Source organism: Bombus vancouverensis, chromosome 1 (genome assembly GCF_051014615.1).
Source record: "Bombus vancouverensis nearcticus chromosome 1, iyBomVanc1_principal, whole genome shotgun sequence".
NCBI classification, from domain to species: Eukaryota; Metazoa; Arthropoda; class Insecta; order Hymenoptera; family Apidae; genus Bombus; species Bombus vancouverensis.
In genome coordinates this window covers 11,210,148-11,227,046 of record NC_134911.1, presented here as the reverse complement: position 1 = coordinate 11,227,046, position 16,899 = coordinate 11,210,148, and the positions used below count along the sequence as shown (strand labels likewise).

General features: G+C 33.6%; 1 protein-coding gene and 1 long non-coding RNA gene across 2 annotated transcripts; one reads left to right on the top strand and one right to left on the bottom strand.

Moving 5' to 3' along the window:
* Positions 1 to 1,807: 1,807 nt before the first annotated feature.
* On the top strand, positions 1,808 to 4,871 carry LOC143302791 (uncharacterized). The gene is made up of 6 exons (XR_013058589.1): positions 1,808 to 2,478; positions 2,558 to 2,711; positions 2,911 to 2,993; positions 3,110 to 3,201; positions 3,375 to 3,488; positions 3,870 to 4,871. It is a non-coding gene; the product is annotated as an uncharacterized LOC143302791 (long non-coding RNA).
* Positions 4,872 to 6,938: 2,067 nt separating this feature from the next.
* On the bottom strand, positions 6,939 to 13,770 carry LOC117153461 (uncharacterized). The gene is made up of 3 exons (XM_033327535.2): positions 13,610 to 13,770; positions 9,887 to 9,948; positions 6,939 to 9,530 (listed from the first exon to the last, which is right to left on the bottom strand). The coding sequence occupies exons 1-3, from the start codon at positions 13,622 to 13,624 to the stop codon at positions 7,892 to 7,894; spliced, it is 1,716 nt and encodes a 571-aa protein (XP_033183426.2). The 5' UTR covers positions 13,625 to 13,770; the 3' UTR covers positions 6,939 to 7,891.
* Between the last annotated feature and the right edge of the window lie 3,129 nt (positions 13,771 to 16,899).

The following is a 16,899-nucleotide window of genomic DNA, read 5'->3' as shown; positions in this document are numbered from 1 at the left end:
CATCGTTCCGATAGCATTGAACAAAATCTCCTTAAACTAGAACCAACTTACAACTTGCATGAATAATAAGTAATGTTTAAAAAAATGTGTTCGAGGAAGAAATGAAGATCGCTTTCTCTGAAAGGAACTTATTAATAATGCATAACAGCGCATGATTTGTATGCAAGCAGATGTAAACTTTTTCCCATATTTACGTAGATTGTAAATCCACCAGATTGCTTATATAATCACGTATAACTCCGACGGAGATATTATCCGGATATCTTCCGGAATTTCTACGAATATTCTTGTAACTTTTTTATAACGTCTGGCTTCAGTCATGTTTCGAGTTGTCAGAGTCAAACTTCCGGGATATTCACGTATACGGGTAGAGAGCTGCGGTTGCATCGTATAGACCCACAGTGTCTCGATGCGTTCGAGACGATTTCAGTTCGAAAGTTAAATTCAACTCCTGTAATCAATGATGTGCCCTGAGCAGGTGAAATCTGGATGTTTAATTGGGTGTTCAGTTGAATGTCACAGAACGGTTCTGATCTAGAAATTCTGTTTGATCGTCGAAATTAAATTATATGTGGTTTACATTACGTTGATGTACTATGTTAATAGAAAAACAAACAGAAAAACCTTTTTAAAGGATTTATTAGCATTAGAATAAGAAAATAATAAATTGTACTGTTGGGCTGTCATTATTTTCTATTAAATAATGAAACGTTCGAACAAATATTGCTCTTGGTAAAGTGATTGAGAAAGGTAGAACAGATGAAGAAAAAAAGGAGATTAGAAAAGTACTAGAAGAAAGAATAAAAATAGTTATAGAAATAGAAACGGAAAATAAGATATACGAATGGGAACATGCAATATTAGTAAAGTAGTTTATACATAGTAAATGAGGATAGGGCATGCATAAGTAGGAAAGATAAATGCAGAATATGTGTGGGATAATGTTTAGTTTATAAATTTAGCAAACCAAAGTCCATTTTAAATAAAGTTTGAATTATATAGTAGACTATACATATATATACTGATCTTGGTTGCAGACAATACGATTTAAACATATTGCCACTATTTATTAAAAAATTGTATGTAGTTCAACAGCTCAAGTATTGACGTAATTATTGTTTAGTTAGCATTTACGGACATGTAATTATTCGAGTAACAATCCAGAGTGAATAATTCTTGAAATAGTAAATAAGACGACTATATTACGATACACGGTTGTGCGGTAGAATGCGTTTGATCCCAATTCGAAAGTGAAATTTGCTTCCATTCGCGGTCAGCGATGCGCGTTATCTGGGTGAAATTACGTTTCTAATGGGCAACGAAGTAAGCTATCATTACCATTGACCTGTATGTTTCATGCACGTTACAAAATGATTCCACGTTACATACAATACGAAACCAAATAAACTAGTTATCCGCTTACGGTACAGCTCACGTAACTATCCTATCGATAGTCCTTTCGTGTCTATTCTACTGTGGGACTGAACGTTTGGGTACAAATCATTTTATAAATGAAATATTTGTGTACTATTACAACAGCTCAACTAAAAATTGAAAATTTCCAGGTATTTCAAGGTACCTGAAATCTCAAACACCAACTGCGAAATTTTTATAGAATAAAATTCGTCGCAATTCATATTTGAATTTAAAAATATTGAAATGCCTGATTTCCGGGATACTTATATGACAAGATATATAATGAATCTTCGAATCATTAAATACACAGGTACTCAAATTCTCTATCTACATATGAAGACATCTCAGATATTTAAATTACAAAATATCTAAGTTCTAGGATACCCGAATGACGAGATACCTGAACTTTCCAATCATTAACTGTGGCTGAGTTCTGGAATATCTATTTATAAGGCCTAAATATTGAAGTACTTAAGTTCTATGATACTTGACGTTTCAAGCGAAGTTTTTATAGTCTTTCGGTTTTCATGTTATGTAATTGAAGAAATTCAAGAAGAAGACATTTATAGTTGTACTTAAATCTTCAATAGATACGTATTAAACGCGATAATCTATAGACCCTACTTTCGCCACAGGAATAAGCAAATTTAAAAAGAGCTCTGAATAAAAAATCCGAGGATGAACAAAGGAAGAATATATACCTGCTCGTTCTCATCGCGGCAAACCATGTGAAAGTGGCCTTGCCGAGTAAACGATGATCATGACACCGTACTTTTCGCCTTTTCGCATTCTGCGTAGCGAACGAAAAATTGATCAATGATTAAAAGGCACCAATGCTCAGCTTTCGAAAGAAACACTTGAACTCTTTTCATCGAAGAAAAGATTCAAAAGAACCGCATGTAATTGTAATTCGATGCATACACAAGCAATTATATTGTTATAATTATGACAGAAAGTTTTGAATGGTACGTGAATGAAATTATGTCAGCTTTATTGAAATACAATTTATTGCAAGAAAAATATGAAATGAAATTAAGATACGGTAAAAAGTTTATAAATTAGGTATTGTAGTTATTTTTCGTTGGTTATCAGTATTATTTATCACATTATCATATTCATCTCATAATAACATTCTTTTTAGACTTGACGAAGAAACCAGTATCGCAAGATTTATATGTTAAGTTATTGATAAGATGCTTGCCATTTTTTCAAACCGGTCATTAATCCTATGATAGAAATGTTGATAGATCGCAATTGCCACAAATCCAACGTATGAACGATTCGCTTTCTATTGGGTAATATGTGTGATCGTATATGTCTTCGTACCGCGCCATACATAAAGCATGAACAACTTTCGATGTTTCGGTTTGCTACAAATAGATTATGAGCGCAAGGACACTTGATTGATTCATCATGCAAAAATATCAAAAGCTTTAATTTCTAAAAATTCGATTATTTGGTCAACGTCACTAATATTTATTTATTTATTTACAGCAATGGTCATGGATACATTTATACATATGAACGAAGAGAAAATTGTTTGATTTTATTTAATAATTAATATACGATCAATTTGAGTAAGCTAAATCGAACATAATAATATTTCATTCTTAATTTAAAAATTGTTTTAAAACGTTTAAATTATTTTACAAGATGCATAATATTATTTTCTAAATTTGGTTTGTTTTTATAGAAAGCGGTTTCCTCTGATTTTACGGCGGAAACAACAATTATGCTGATAAAGTGACATCATAAAACATGAGAGAAATTCCTACAAACCTGCAGGTAACTCTATCTAGCGTCACTTTCTCAGATTCACTGAGAAAACTACATATTCCAGTATAAATAATTGAAATATTACAATTCCAAAAATTGCACATATTATTTTTTTCGAAATAGAGATATATTTAAACACATTTAAGAGAATTTGGATTTATTAACACTTGCTTTTTTTTTAGAAATATAGAAAGTAAAGTATGCAAACAACTTCACATTAATTTTACGAGCTAGCAATTACTTTGCTATTTGTAAAACATTTAATAATGTATCTGACACAACAAGTGTAAACAAAGGTAAGATTTATTATACCGATCGTAAAGTATATAAAATTTTAATTACACGTTCTAAATCAAATTCTAATTAAAATATAGTAAAAATCCACATCATTTTTTCTGGGATATTATATATTTATATAATCTCCCTGTATTGATCAAGGCCTTATATTTCTTTTACATTTTCCTTAGTCTGCTTTCCTGAAAAGTTTTCAAAATTGATTTTCTCCTAAACCTATTCCAAATCTGCCTATTCTTAAATTTTTCCAAAATCCATTTCTTCCCAAATGTTCTCCAAACTCACTTATTATCTCATCTATTAATCCCATCTATTATCATCTATTTTTTATTTATCATTCTCTAACTTTCTATTTTATTCTTTCTATTTTATGCCCGATCTAGACTTCTTCGTAAACGCAAGATTTCTGAAGCTTTTCGAGTATGCTGCCAGGATATATACACAGCACCCACTACCGGATCCGGCACTTTCACCGTTCGTGGAAACCAACGACACATTGATCGGAGCTCTTCTTCCAACTCGTCTTGCGGTCATTATATGATAATTGCATTTACTCGCATCTGCCTCACGTTGGGATGCTTCCACCTGTAGAATGTTTGAAAGCGGTTTCCTATATCTTCACACAAGAGACCTGCAAGCGTGCGCGAGAAAAAGTATGTATCGTGAATTAAAATTACCGTGAGACTGCGATGAAGAAAGTAAAGGAGCGACGTTCGCTATTAAGGTCAAGACGTAATGAGGAAAACAGAAGGTTGTGCTTTTCATGATTGATTTCCGGCATTTTTCAACCCTCTATAGAATGACGTAATTTATAAGTTATGTATCCTACATACAGTAACGAACATATAAATGGAGAAAGTTTTCATACCAAATTGGACTTAATTTGGCTTGTAATTATTATTCGAAATGAAAAGTTGAAAGCTATTATGTATTTATAGCGCTTCAAAAGTACCAGGAATGTAATCTTAAGGAAGTAAAATCTATAAAGGAAAACCTGAAATATCTTTTATCTTTCTCATAAGAGAAAATATAAAGATAAGTCTTTCAATAATACAATTCCTATTTATGATGTTGCCGCTGTATCTATTTTTAAATCTTCTTTTGTTTATTTGCTATTGTACTAAGAAGATATTTTCTTTACTGGTATAAAGGATACATAATACAAGAAGAAGAAAACGATATTTTGTATATAAGAGTTGATAATTAAAAGAAATTAAGGATGGGGGGAATATATCATAGATTATCTTGGATATATAGAAAAAATGGTATTAAAAGATCATATCAAAGTGCTATTAATCATGTTATATTAAAAAATCATATTAAATGTAGAAAAATCATATGAAAGTGAATATTGATAAACGAACTGTGTAAATTTTTGCTCACCACTTTTTGATCATCATTAGATCAAATTGAGTCAACTGATCGAATGATCCATCGAAAAAAGCGTTTTTCATAATGAGCAGCTCTTACAATTAATCCTTGTTCATTTTCTTGCTGAAACTTTCTTCTCATTACGCTATGTCCCACGACTGACCGATTAAGCGTTGATATATCTCAAATGTCGTGGAACGTCTCGCCTTCCTCGATCAATCGTTTTCTTCATCAATGGGTACGATCTGATTTATACTATGCTTTCAATCATAAACATATAGGCATTTATATGGGGTGAACTATCTAACTCTTATATTAACCCTATTAACTCAAGAAAGTGAATAATCTTATAATACTTAAATTGGGTATAAAAAGTATATTCTACTTTTCAATGTCTAGTATAATGTAAGAATCTTAAATTCTAACGTGATGTGTCAGATCTTGCATAAATATCTGCATAGTCATTGTTTACAACGATGCTTGTTCCAATGAAATCTTCACAATAATGCTTCGTGAGCGATCGTATCGTATTAAATCTGTTTTAACATTCTAATATGTTTTCTTAGTGACAACATGACCGATAAAACTTGTTCTTCAGTTTCGAAAGTCGTTTCCCTTTATATTTTCATCTTAAAGTTTCGGGAATGATTGGCCAGTCATACCATTTCCGGCGTCTTCTCATCTTCTCCGCTGTCTTCCTCGTCTTTTTCACTCTTCTCATCCTACAAGAGTTGTCACGCGCACGGGAACTGGAGAAAGTAAAGGTCGTGAGCGATGAATCGCGACCCTGAGGACCCTGAGATGTGCCGGTTCCCTTGAATCTCATCTTATCCTTAGAAAGCATCTTTCATCTCTCTTCTTGTCGGATCTTCCTCTTGTTTCGTAGAAACTAAGCGCTTTCATCTGCCGGGAATTAATCTCTAACTGTGTGGACACGGTTCTTCTGTGTTTGCGACCTAATGCCTGCGCTTGGGAATCGAGAAGATCTTCGCACTTTTACTTACAGGGTGGGCCAATAAAAATTACTATCTTCATAATCGTAGTATAAATAAGAAATAAGAAGTATTTTCTCGAATAATAGAATGATTATTAAAGATTATTTTAATAAAATTTCTACAAACTTGGATGATAAAATAATAATGTTTTGTTAGAATAGGAGGAGAAGAGCTTTCATATTGCGTTAATAATCTCTGTTTGTAGAAGACGCTAAATCATGTTTATTTGCAAAGTTTTTCTGTTTATGAGAAGTTGTAATCAAACAAATTTATCTCGAGTGTTTTAAATGAAATCATATAACTTTACAAGTATCTGAAATGTTGTTAAAACGAAAATCTTGTATATTATATCTTATACGTGTATCTAATCGAATAACAATTTAGATTATCTCAAACAAATAAAATAATTAATTAAAATAAAAAGTGAACAAGTGTAGTAGATTAGATAAATCATACACCGACTGCTGCTATTATCGCCTTAAATTTATAAAAAAGATTTATGTATTCCGATTTATCGCATGAGTAAAAGCTATATACTGTAAAAGTATTTTTAAACAAACATTATCTGTGTTTAATAATGATAAATAGAAATGATTACGATAAACTTCATATGACAATCGAAATTTGTAGTTGTTTGCAATTGCAGTTGGAGTTAAATGTTTCTATAGATGTGGCAGTTACGATTTTAGTCAGTTTTAACTCACTTTCATCCAGTATGAATTTTCTGTAGCTTCTCTTGTCAAACAGAGAAATTTATTTCGTGTTACGTCCATTCGTTGGGAGCCGCACATTGTTCTACCAGGAATTGAGAAGCTTCGAGTCATTAATTACTCGTAAACAAATAATTCCTTTGCGTAGAAACGCTTGTTTAAAGGCGAAAATCCATTAAACAAACTAATAAAATACACCTTACTCATAAAAGTGGATACTACAAGTTAATTCTACATTTCTAATATTTTCAATTACTAGTTCCTTTAGGATTCGAATATTTCTCCATTTATTCATATTAAAATATAACATAAAATTTATAAATATTCTAATTGGAATATTCACATATTATATTTTACGTGAAACTAAAAGAATTCGTAAATTAAAAAAAATGTACTTTATTACGGTAACATACACAAACATTGTACAAAAATATCTATATCTACATATACTTCCGTGAGGAATCGTTATTTACAAGTAAACAAAGAAAATAATTATATTCGATTTGTCATACATGGCTTGTTCAAGCACGTATGACGATTCTTACTCTACTATGTAACGCGGAATCGTATAAAATTTCCTATTTTGACTACCGGTTCCTTTAAGATGCATGGCAGAATTTATTTTAAAGACTTTACATTTTTGCTAATCGACAGTAGGTTCTGTTGTACACGAATATTAATGTTAATTTCCCAATAGTAATGTCTCTAATTTAAGATTTAATCAGAAACATAATTGAACAGAAAATCTCAATCAGAACAACAAACAGAATACAAATGATAAGATCTCTTGATAATAATCTCCCGAAACAAATATTCAAAAGAAAAAAATAATTAATTAAACATTTCACCTAGAAAAAAAGGTAGAATACGAGTAATAATCTCGCAGCAAAATAATTTCTCGATATTTCTCCAAAAAAGAGAAAGATATTATTGTTCTTCTATTCTAAAATCATTAGACATCAATAACTTCAAAATTTTCTATTATAAAATTATTCATTAACGTGACATTCTTTCGCTGCCAAGAATAAAGTCTCCTATTTTCCACGGTACTTTCACGTGATTTTACATGGTTTACATGGCTTCCTACAGACATAAAATAAGAAAATCTGGACTCCGTTACCGTAATCGCAAACAACAGCGGAGTCCTCGTTTTTTCTCCGAAAGGCGAAAGAGAACAAAAAGAACGCAAGGATGGCGACTTTCGCGATTCGCGAACCTTTGACCCCCGCTCTCAGGCTACAGCTATACTAGCAAAAAATGTGAACAACGATGAACGATTTTATCGTCGAGATGAGTAAAGATCGAACGAAGAATCTCATGGCAGAAGTTTTACTTGTATCCATGGTGTTCGTCGTGGTGAGGTTCAGTCTGTACCCAAACTTTCTCCCAAACGGGCTTCCATATCTTTTTCCACGCTGGTACCTGTACGTCCTTCCACACTGGCACCCATTTGCTCTTCCACTCATCCTTCCATACCTGCTTCTTCTGTGTTACCCAAATTTGCTTCTTCTCAGGTACCCAGACCTGAACCGATTCCTCTTTCCAAACCAATTTCTTGTCGCTAACCCAAACTTGTTTCTTTTCAGTTTTCCAGATCTGTTTCCATTCAGCTTTCCACTCTAGTTTCTTCTCACTAACCCAGACTTGCTTCTTTTCTGTCCTCCAGATCTTTTTCCATATAGGTTTCCAAATCAGTTTCTTCTTCCAAAGATCATGACTGGTATACTGCCAACCATGATGATCCTTACCAACATATTGCTCACCAGGAATACCTATTTTAATCCATTCAGGAACCCAGACCTTCTTCCAGTCAGGTACCTGAACCTCTTTCCATATAGGTACCTGTACTTCTTTCCAAACTGGCTTCCAAACTTTTTTCCAGGCTGGTACTTGGACCTCTTTCCACACTGGCACTTGGATCTCCTTCCAAATAGGTTTCTGGACTTTCTTCCAAACTGGTACCTTAACTTCTTTCCACGCTGGAACCTGAACTTCCTTCCAAACAGGTACTTGAACTTTTTTCCATTCTTGTTTCCAAATTAATTTCTGTTCTGTTTTCCAGATCTGCTTCCATTCTGCTTTCCACGTTAATTTCTTCTCCCATTTTCCTTGAGGTTGAGCTGGTGGCCCATAGGATTGCGCTGGTGGTCCATAGGATTGCGCTGGTGGTCCATAAGATTGCGCTGGTGGTCCATAAGAATGTGCTGGGGGGCCATAAGATTGTGCTGGAGCACCATAGGAAGTTGATAATCCCCCACTACCACCACCGCCATGGTGGTCTCCTCCTCCTCCTCCTTCTCCTCCATGGTGGTCTCCTCCTCCTCCATGGTGGTCTCCTCCTCCTCCATGGTGGTCTCCTCCTCCTCCATGGTGGTCTCCTCCTCCTCCTCCTCCTCCTCCATGGTGGTCTCCTCCAAATGAACCTTGGTCGCCTCCAAAGGATCCATGATCGCCTCCGAAGGATCCATGGTCGCCTCCAAAGGATCCATGACCACCTCCAAAGGATCCATGGTCACCTCCAAAAGATCCATGACCACCTCCATTTCCATGATCATCACCAAAGGATCCACCGCTACTATATCCTTGATCGCCTCCAAAAGAACCGTGATCAACACCGTGATCGGATGGAGCACCATAGGAAGAGGATGGGCCTGCTGGAACGCCATAACTGGACGATGGTGCACCGTAAGAAGAGGATGGACCTGATGGAACACCATAACTGGACGATGGTGCACCGTAAGAAGAGGATGGACCTGATGGAGCACCATAACCGGATGATGGTGCGTTGTAGGAAGAGGATGGTCCTGATGGAGCACCGTAAGAAGAGGAAGGTGCACCATAGGAGGAAGATGGTGGTGGTGGAGCACCGTAAGAATCAGATGGTGCGTTGTAGGAGCTTCCTACATTTGGAACTCCATAAGAAGTCGCAGGTGGGCCATATTGGCTTGGAGGTGGGCTTAGAGGTGCTCTGAAATTTGTAATTATTTTTTTCTATATTAAAATATTTGTTTTGTATAATATTATTATTATTACTATATACAATATAATACAAAATACTTAATCGCATGTGTTTTTACAAATTCATATTTTTATGAACGTAGTTAAAAAAATAAGATCTAAGCAAAAATCTATTTTATCCTCTAAATATTATAACGAATACTTTTGGTTTTTTATATATTTTTACGTATTTAAATTTCCCATAAATGTATAAATATCCGCTAACTATTCACTATTAATTAAATACGATTTTTTAATTCATACATCTATTGTTACAAATTTCACAGCTATTTATTTCGCCAATTAATTACAAAGTCATCTACTCACTCTTTCTTGGTCCTTATCGGGTCCCCAAGAGCAGAGACGAAAAGGAAGCAACACAGGAATAACTGCAAAGATTATTTTTTAATTACCAATTATTTAAGAATTATTACTTCCTTTCACATCTATAATTTATTCATTTATTTCACATCTTTATTTATTATCAGGCATACGAGATAGGCAAGTATACAAACAATAAAGAAGGAGTAAAATATATAATATTTACGGAAATGTAAATGAAATCGAGTCGGTATCATCTATCGAAAGAAAATACACTCATCGTCTAAGCAAAGATGCAAATGAACCAATCATGGTACGTTAGTCATCTAGGTGACTCTAGTGACTGTATAATACATAATTATACTAGGTATATACCTAGTAACACAGTAACAACCTCTAAATATTCAAGCAACTGCAGATACAATCTACTGTGTTTTAACTGAAACAGTACCTCGTACACGAGCATTATACTTATAATTACAGGCTGATTTCAATCTATATTCCGCTCGACCTTCACGCGCTATCTCTCTTTACATCTTGACCATCGATCACGCGAGCGTTCAAGTACCTCTTATACTTTATTCCATACGCTAAAATTGAAATTTGAAAAGAGGAGAAGAATTTTAATAGAGATATCTTTGTAGAGGTGTAGTGCTCGTTGTTAGTGAAATTAATTGAACAGTTTCTTGATTATGAATCCATTCAGAATTAACAATTGATGAAGTAGTAATTAATTCTAATCAAATCGATATTGATTCCAACAAATGTGAATTAAATATGACGCAAATTTAAACACAAAAAGAAGAACAAAATTTAAAATTTTCATTGTTCGGTATCACATACAGTTATCAAAGTTACAATTTTTTTTATTGTGAACTGTGTCTGTATAGTATCAACCTCTGACAAAGCTAATTGCAATTGCAAAATAATCTGTCTTTCATATTTCTCCCAGAACAATAGAAGTTACATTCAAAAGCTTCACCTTTAATAACAAAAATTTTGCAACACTTGCAACTTCATCCCAATAATATACTTCTCTTTTCTTTTTAGATTAAAAATAACGATAAAAACAAAACTCAAAGACCAAAAGAGAAGAGTAATTTTCAACAAAAAAAACAGTTCATGGAGAAGATCGATAACCACTTTTTCTGCAAACGTCCTTAAAAAGTTACGAATGATATATCTTGTAGGATGGTTTACAATCGTCTCTCTCAAAAATGAAAGTGACCGCGTGCAAACTAACGAACGGACATAAACAAGACCAGGAATGGGGTCAACGGTGGCCCCCTTTTTCCTCTTCTTTTTCCCCTTTACCAACGTGGAAACAGGAGCTTGATCGTGAAACTCGTAGCTGTTCATTAACGCCAGGAAGACCGACGGGAAAGTGGGCCTCTCAGTTTCGTTTCTCGCTCCGAAACGTGTTTGCTTTTTATTTTGGTCGGCAGCCATTTTGGTGAACCGGCTTACCATTGGCCTTCCTGTTACGTTGATTACCGTAAGCCACAGTTGCTTTGTCAAGATCAATACCCGGACCGATCCAGGAGAGTAATAACCCGAAGATTATTCGATTTTTAATTTCAATTTTTAATTTTTTTAGGGAATGAAATTTTCAGTCTTTGATTAAAAAATACACCGTTGTCAATGACATTTTAAGATTAAAAGTCTTTTAAAGAATTATGATATTGTTACAGGCTTTTAAGTCTCAGATTAAAAAATATGCTATTAGAGACGATATCTTTTAATAAGAAAATATTCTGAGAACATTACCACGACACTAGAATTTAAAATCAGAGATTAGCAAATAAGCTATTGTCGAGAGTGTTTAAAAAAGATTATCACTATGCTATTATAGGTAATAGTTTCAGAATAAACTAACAATTTTAGAGACAAATTTTAATCATATTAACTTGTATCAAGGTTGATGGTCTGTTAATTGATTGAATAAATGATAATGTCGATAATCCAAATTTATGAAAGTATTGGGAAAGTTGTTGGAAATGACATTAACCTAACGATAGAAAGGCAAAAGTGTGACATCTCGGCATATTCTTTCACATATAGATACATTAAAGATAAACCGCTGAACAATCACTAAGAATTGATGTGAAGAGCTTACAAATTTCAAGGAATGACGTTTGAGAAAAGAAATGTTGTAGAAATGAATAATTTAATGGAATTGGAATTTTTTTACGGAAACAGATTTCCGTAACTGGGTTAAATGTGGAAGGTAAACGAGTTTCTGATATCTTTGGTACAATTTTACGAAAGATGATCATTCGAGGCACGAGCACAACGGTCGACTTTCCATTCTGCACAACGTGAAGCGACGAGAATACTTACTTAGGATAGCTCCTAGAAAATAGCATCGACGTACTGAATTCGGTGACTCGAACGGAATGTTAACTTCACCAACTATTCGTGAACGAAACTATATAGTTTGGTTTTCATCAATATTTCAAACTGTAACCTTACTCGCAGAGAAGATAAACGAGGGAGATTTTCAAGAAATTCCTCAGGTCAGTAGTATGACACGAAGAAGGAAACGGAACCTGCTAATAAAATATTCATTCAGAATTGCAATTTGAACTTTTCGAGAAGTTCTTCAATCTAGTAGTGTGACATCAAAATGATACCTACTGATCTACAATTCATGATTTCTGGAATTTTCAGATTCAAAAATCAAGGAATTTAGAAATTTTTGATGAGCAAAATTTTCATGTTTTAGTATAGACAAGTTCAATATTCCTAACAAGATAATTCAACCTTATCTTCAAAGAACCAAGAATCACTATATAACCACGAAGACCAACCGTTATAATGCTATGATACATTGAGACACGTGATACCAAGATTCACTGTCACCCTGACTTATAAAACCAACCTACTATTCTACTTGATATCTCGAGGAACAAAACTCTATTAACACGCCCACTGTGGATCGCAATGATTGAATTTCATTAACTACAATGTTATATACTACCAGTGAAAAATGATACAAGTGTTTCTTCTTCCAACAAGATAAATACAAGAAGCATACATATAAGCATAGAATACATATAACGAAATAGTATATTAATATTAGGTTGTCCGAAAAGTTTTTTTCGTTTCATAAAGTGATAATAGATGAACAACAATTTCTGTTTTATATTATTTTATTGAATTAGGTATGATAAATTTCATTATATTTCTATTATTATGTTCGTGCATAATTCAATAAACTAATATAAAACAAAAAGCATTGTGCTTCTATTATTTCCTTATAAAATGAAAGAAACATTTCGGATAACCTAATATTTAAAATCATACAAATTTCTCTACTAAAGAAATTATTAACTTTACCAATCTCTCGAATTAAAGATTTTGTCACTTGTACCACTTTTTTCTTGAACTACTCGAACAGTTCCCATATAACACTTGTCTGTATGTTATAAAACTTTGCGTGAATTACTATTCTTTATAACAATTATTATTTATCTTTTTCCACAATTTTGTGATTTCTTGCGTTCCACGTTTAATTCGGTATCCTATCCGTACGATCCAATGGTTCGCATAGTTCGCAGTGAACGTGTTAATTCACCAAAGCTCGGTTCCAATAACTCTCTCATCACTCCTCCGCGAGTATCGTTAAAAGATATCACATTTCTTTTGTTCCACAGATACACTTGTACTACACGAATCCGTGCCACGAAACAATAGTGACAAAGATGATGACAAAAATTGGACACTGACCAGGCTAGACCGCATCTTCACAAGTTTGAGGGGTGTCGTTCACCGCGCGATGACGAGGAAAAAACGGCAAAGGCTGCCGCCTTTATTATTATTATATATATTTTTTTTTTTTTTTTGGTTACGGTTCGTCACTCCTCTGACGAATTCCTCGTGGCTACGGTGCCTTTTATAGCGAATGTTTCCTCCGCCTAGACGGCTAGTCGCCCTAAGCATAGAGATATTTCGAGGAGGGGTATATCCATGAGTGCATCCGCAACGCTATACGGGGGTCTCTGTGGCGCTTACATCCTCAACTCACCTCTGGAGGGGATCTACAACGCGTTATGATCATCGTCGAAGGTAAAAGGGGCATTTGGGTGCCATCACCGTACCAGACGCGAAACGTGGATTTTTTTCAGAACGTTGTGCTACTCGTCCTACTCGTTTAAACAGGTGAACACTTTCGAGTCAGGTTGCTGGCTAAAAGCTCTAACATTTTAAAACATGTTAGTAGGATTTTAAGTAAAAATTTAACTATAAAGATTGAAACATCTTATTAGCATATAGAGAGAGAAGATAATAAGTCCTATTTTTAAGTAGATTCACGCCTTTTCAAATACTTCAAGATTATGTAACATTTTCATGTCTAATCAAATCTTGATCAAGGAAATTCGAATCCCTTGCAAATACATACTTTAACCAGAAATTGAAACTGCAACAAAATTGTAGTGTACATTGTACATAATATAGCTTTCTTTTTTTTTGCCAAGTTCTCATTTTCAAAAATAAGAAAAAAATAAGAAAATTTATTTAAGAAAATTATTTTCAAAAATAAGAAAATAAAACCCTGGTATATCTTCCCAGAAAAAATTTTTGGCAAACTTCGAATTCATTTTTATTAGAACTCATCTTGTAGATGTAAATTAAGGAAATGATGCAGCAGCATGAAAAATCTACATCTGTCTACACTCTACGCATAGAAGATCAATTAACATTGTAGAATTGACTCATTAAAGATAAGCCAGTCTCTTGAATCCTGGTATCCGAGTATATACAAGAAAGAACATTGTACGGTTGCGTATTTGTTTGCTTTCACTGCTAAAACAGTTAAAGCGTTTTATGCAATCGTCTATACCCGCTGGATCTCCGACTCGCATGTAATCCCAGGAAAGCGCTGAACGTTACAAAACGGCAACCAATTGGTATTTTCCAATGTCATAATTTCTATTAATCATTCGATTGTAGCCTCCTTGAAAGTCAGATATACCATACTTAATATGCATGTAATATAATTTTAAGTATAATTGATTACAATGGGATGAATTATTTAATGTTGGATTGTTTTGAAAGTTCGTAAAGCTTCTGGAAATTTATATTATGTCGTGTTGTATATTTGACTGGAATAACAATCCGAAAAAGAACTTTTTATTATGAATCTTTGACAAATAATAAAATAGCTTGTAAAAATTATTTCGGAAAATTAGTGAAAAGAAAAGACAAGAAATTAGTCAAGAAAGCAATTATAAAACTGTGCCATGGTGCATGATGATTAAAATACATCGATAAGAAAGATCTACATTTAACAAAATATTGATTTTATAAAAACATATTGTCTGTTATAAAATTTTCTTAACATCTTGTTAGAAAGTTTACGAACAATCCAATATAGATAATTGACGAATTATTACGATACCACCTCTTCCATTACTCCTCTCATTTCCATAAGGAACATTTAATTTGACTAAGTCAGACATTTGAAACATCTAATATTTTTCATCCCAACATGCTCTTTTCTTAGGTAAATACAATTTCCTAATAATCTTTAATTCTAAATTTCTAGAAGTTTTCTCAAATTTCATTCACTTTACCAATCTTAATTGGTTGCTTATCGTCATACAGATTCGTTTATCTTCAAATATTGAATTAATGACGATTTCCAATCTCATTTTAGGGATCAGGTAATTTGGTAACACGTGTGATCGTCGATTAATTTTTCTTTCTCCTTCCCAGAACGGGGAGAAATTTGGATCCACCTGTCTTCTGTTAGAGATTTCGTTGCCCAACCGTCGACCACGCAGCAGGGACCACTGTCTCGATTACGCAAACTGTCGGTAAAGATTAGATACGATGTGAGAGTTGTGAACGAGGAATGGGAACATTATCGGTCGTACTCCGTATAAAATATTAATGACCCTCGGGGAGCACGCGAAATTCACTTACTTGTCATGGAAACGTGCTTTGATCATCGACTCGTAATGAAACTTTTGTTTCGATTGACTCAAGAGAGTGAAGAAGACAAGAACACGTCTAAAAACGAGAGAAAGGACGCAGGTATTAAGAGGAAGCATGCAGAGCTCTTGTCGAATATGGAGAGAAATTGACATAATCGACTTTTCATCTTTATGTTATTTTTAATCTTCAAAATTTGTTCATTTTCCCCACATATTTCACTTTTCCAGCTTTTCAGCCCTTTCTACTATTTCTAATCTTTTGAACTTTGTTGATTTTGCCTTTCTTTTTATCTTTAATCTTCTGAACTTTTCTGCCTTGGATGGTGTTCTTAATATTTTTAATCTTACCTATATTTTTCATCCCCTTAACTTTTGTAGTATTTCTTAGCTTTCAGCATTTCAACTTTGACTTACGAAAATTCTGGATCCTCTTCCAGTTTCATCGTTAAGACTGATATTTTAATAAATCTTGAAATACAGGAATTATGATCAAATCATTAAATTACAAGTAACTATTTAATTAAAAGATAATTACTGAAATTTATGGAAATCAGACTATCATATCTATATCATAATCATATCTATAGTAACAGTTTGTACGAAATTGGTATCCTTCGCTGTTTAATTAGTGCTTAAATTTGAAAAATCTGCAGAATGTCCGACTGGATTTGACGAGAACAATCGACTAATTTACAAGCGTGCTCCTACTAATACATCGCCAATAGTTTATGGTTCTTTCTCTTTGAATAATTACTCCACAACATCCTCTTGGAATTTCAAAAATGAATCTTTAAAAGGACAATTAATACTCAACTTTCTAGAAAGGACTATTCTTTTTTATCCTTTTCTTTTAATGAGTTTAAACATCTATTATCTTTTAACAGACAATACATAATAACATGACATAAATTTTTCTACGTTTTACAATTCCTTATGCAAATGCTCACATTCCTTTTAGACATACTGATATGCCCTACTATTTCTCATATCTCTCAATAATTCTAAATCCGGTTTTATTTATTCCCTCAACGTAATATGGAAACTAGCCAACCTATTTGTATTCTAATAATGTTGGCTCAT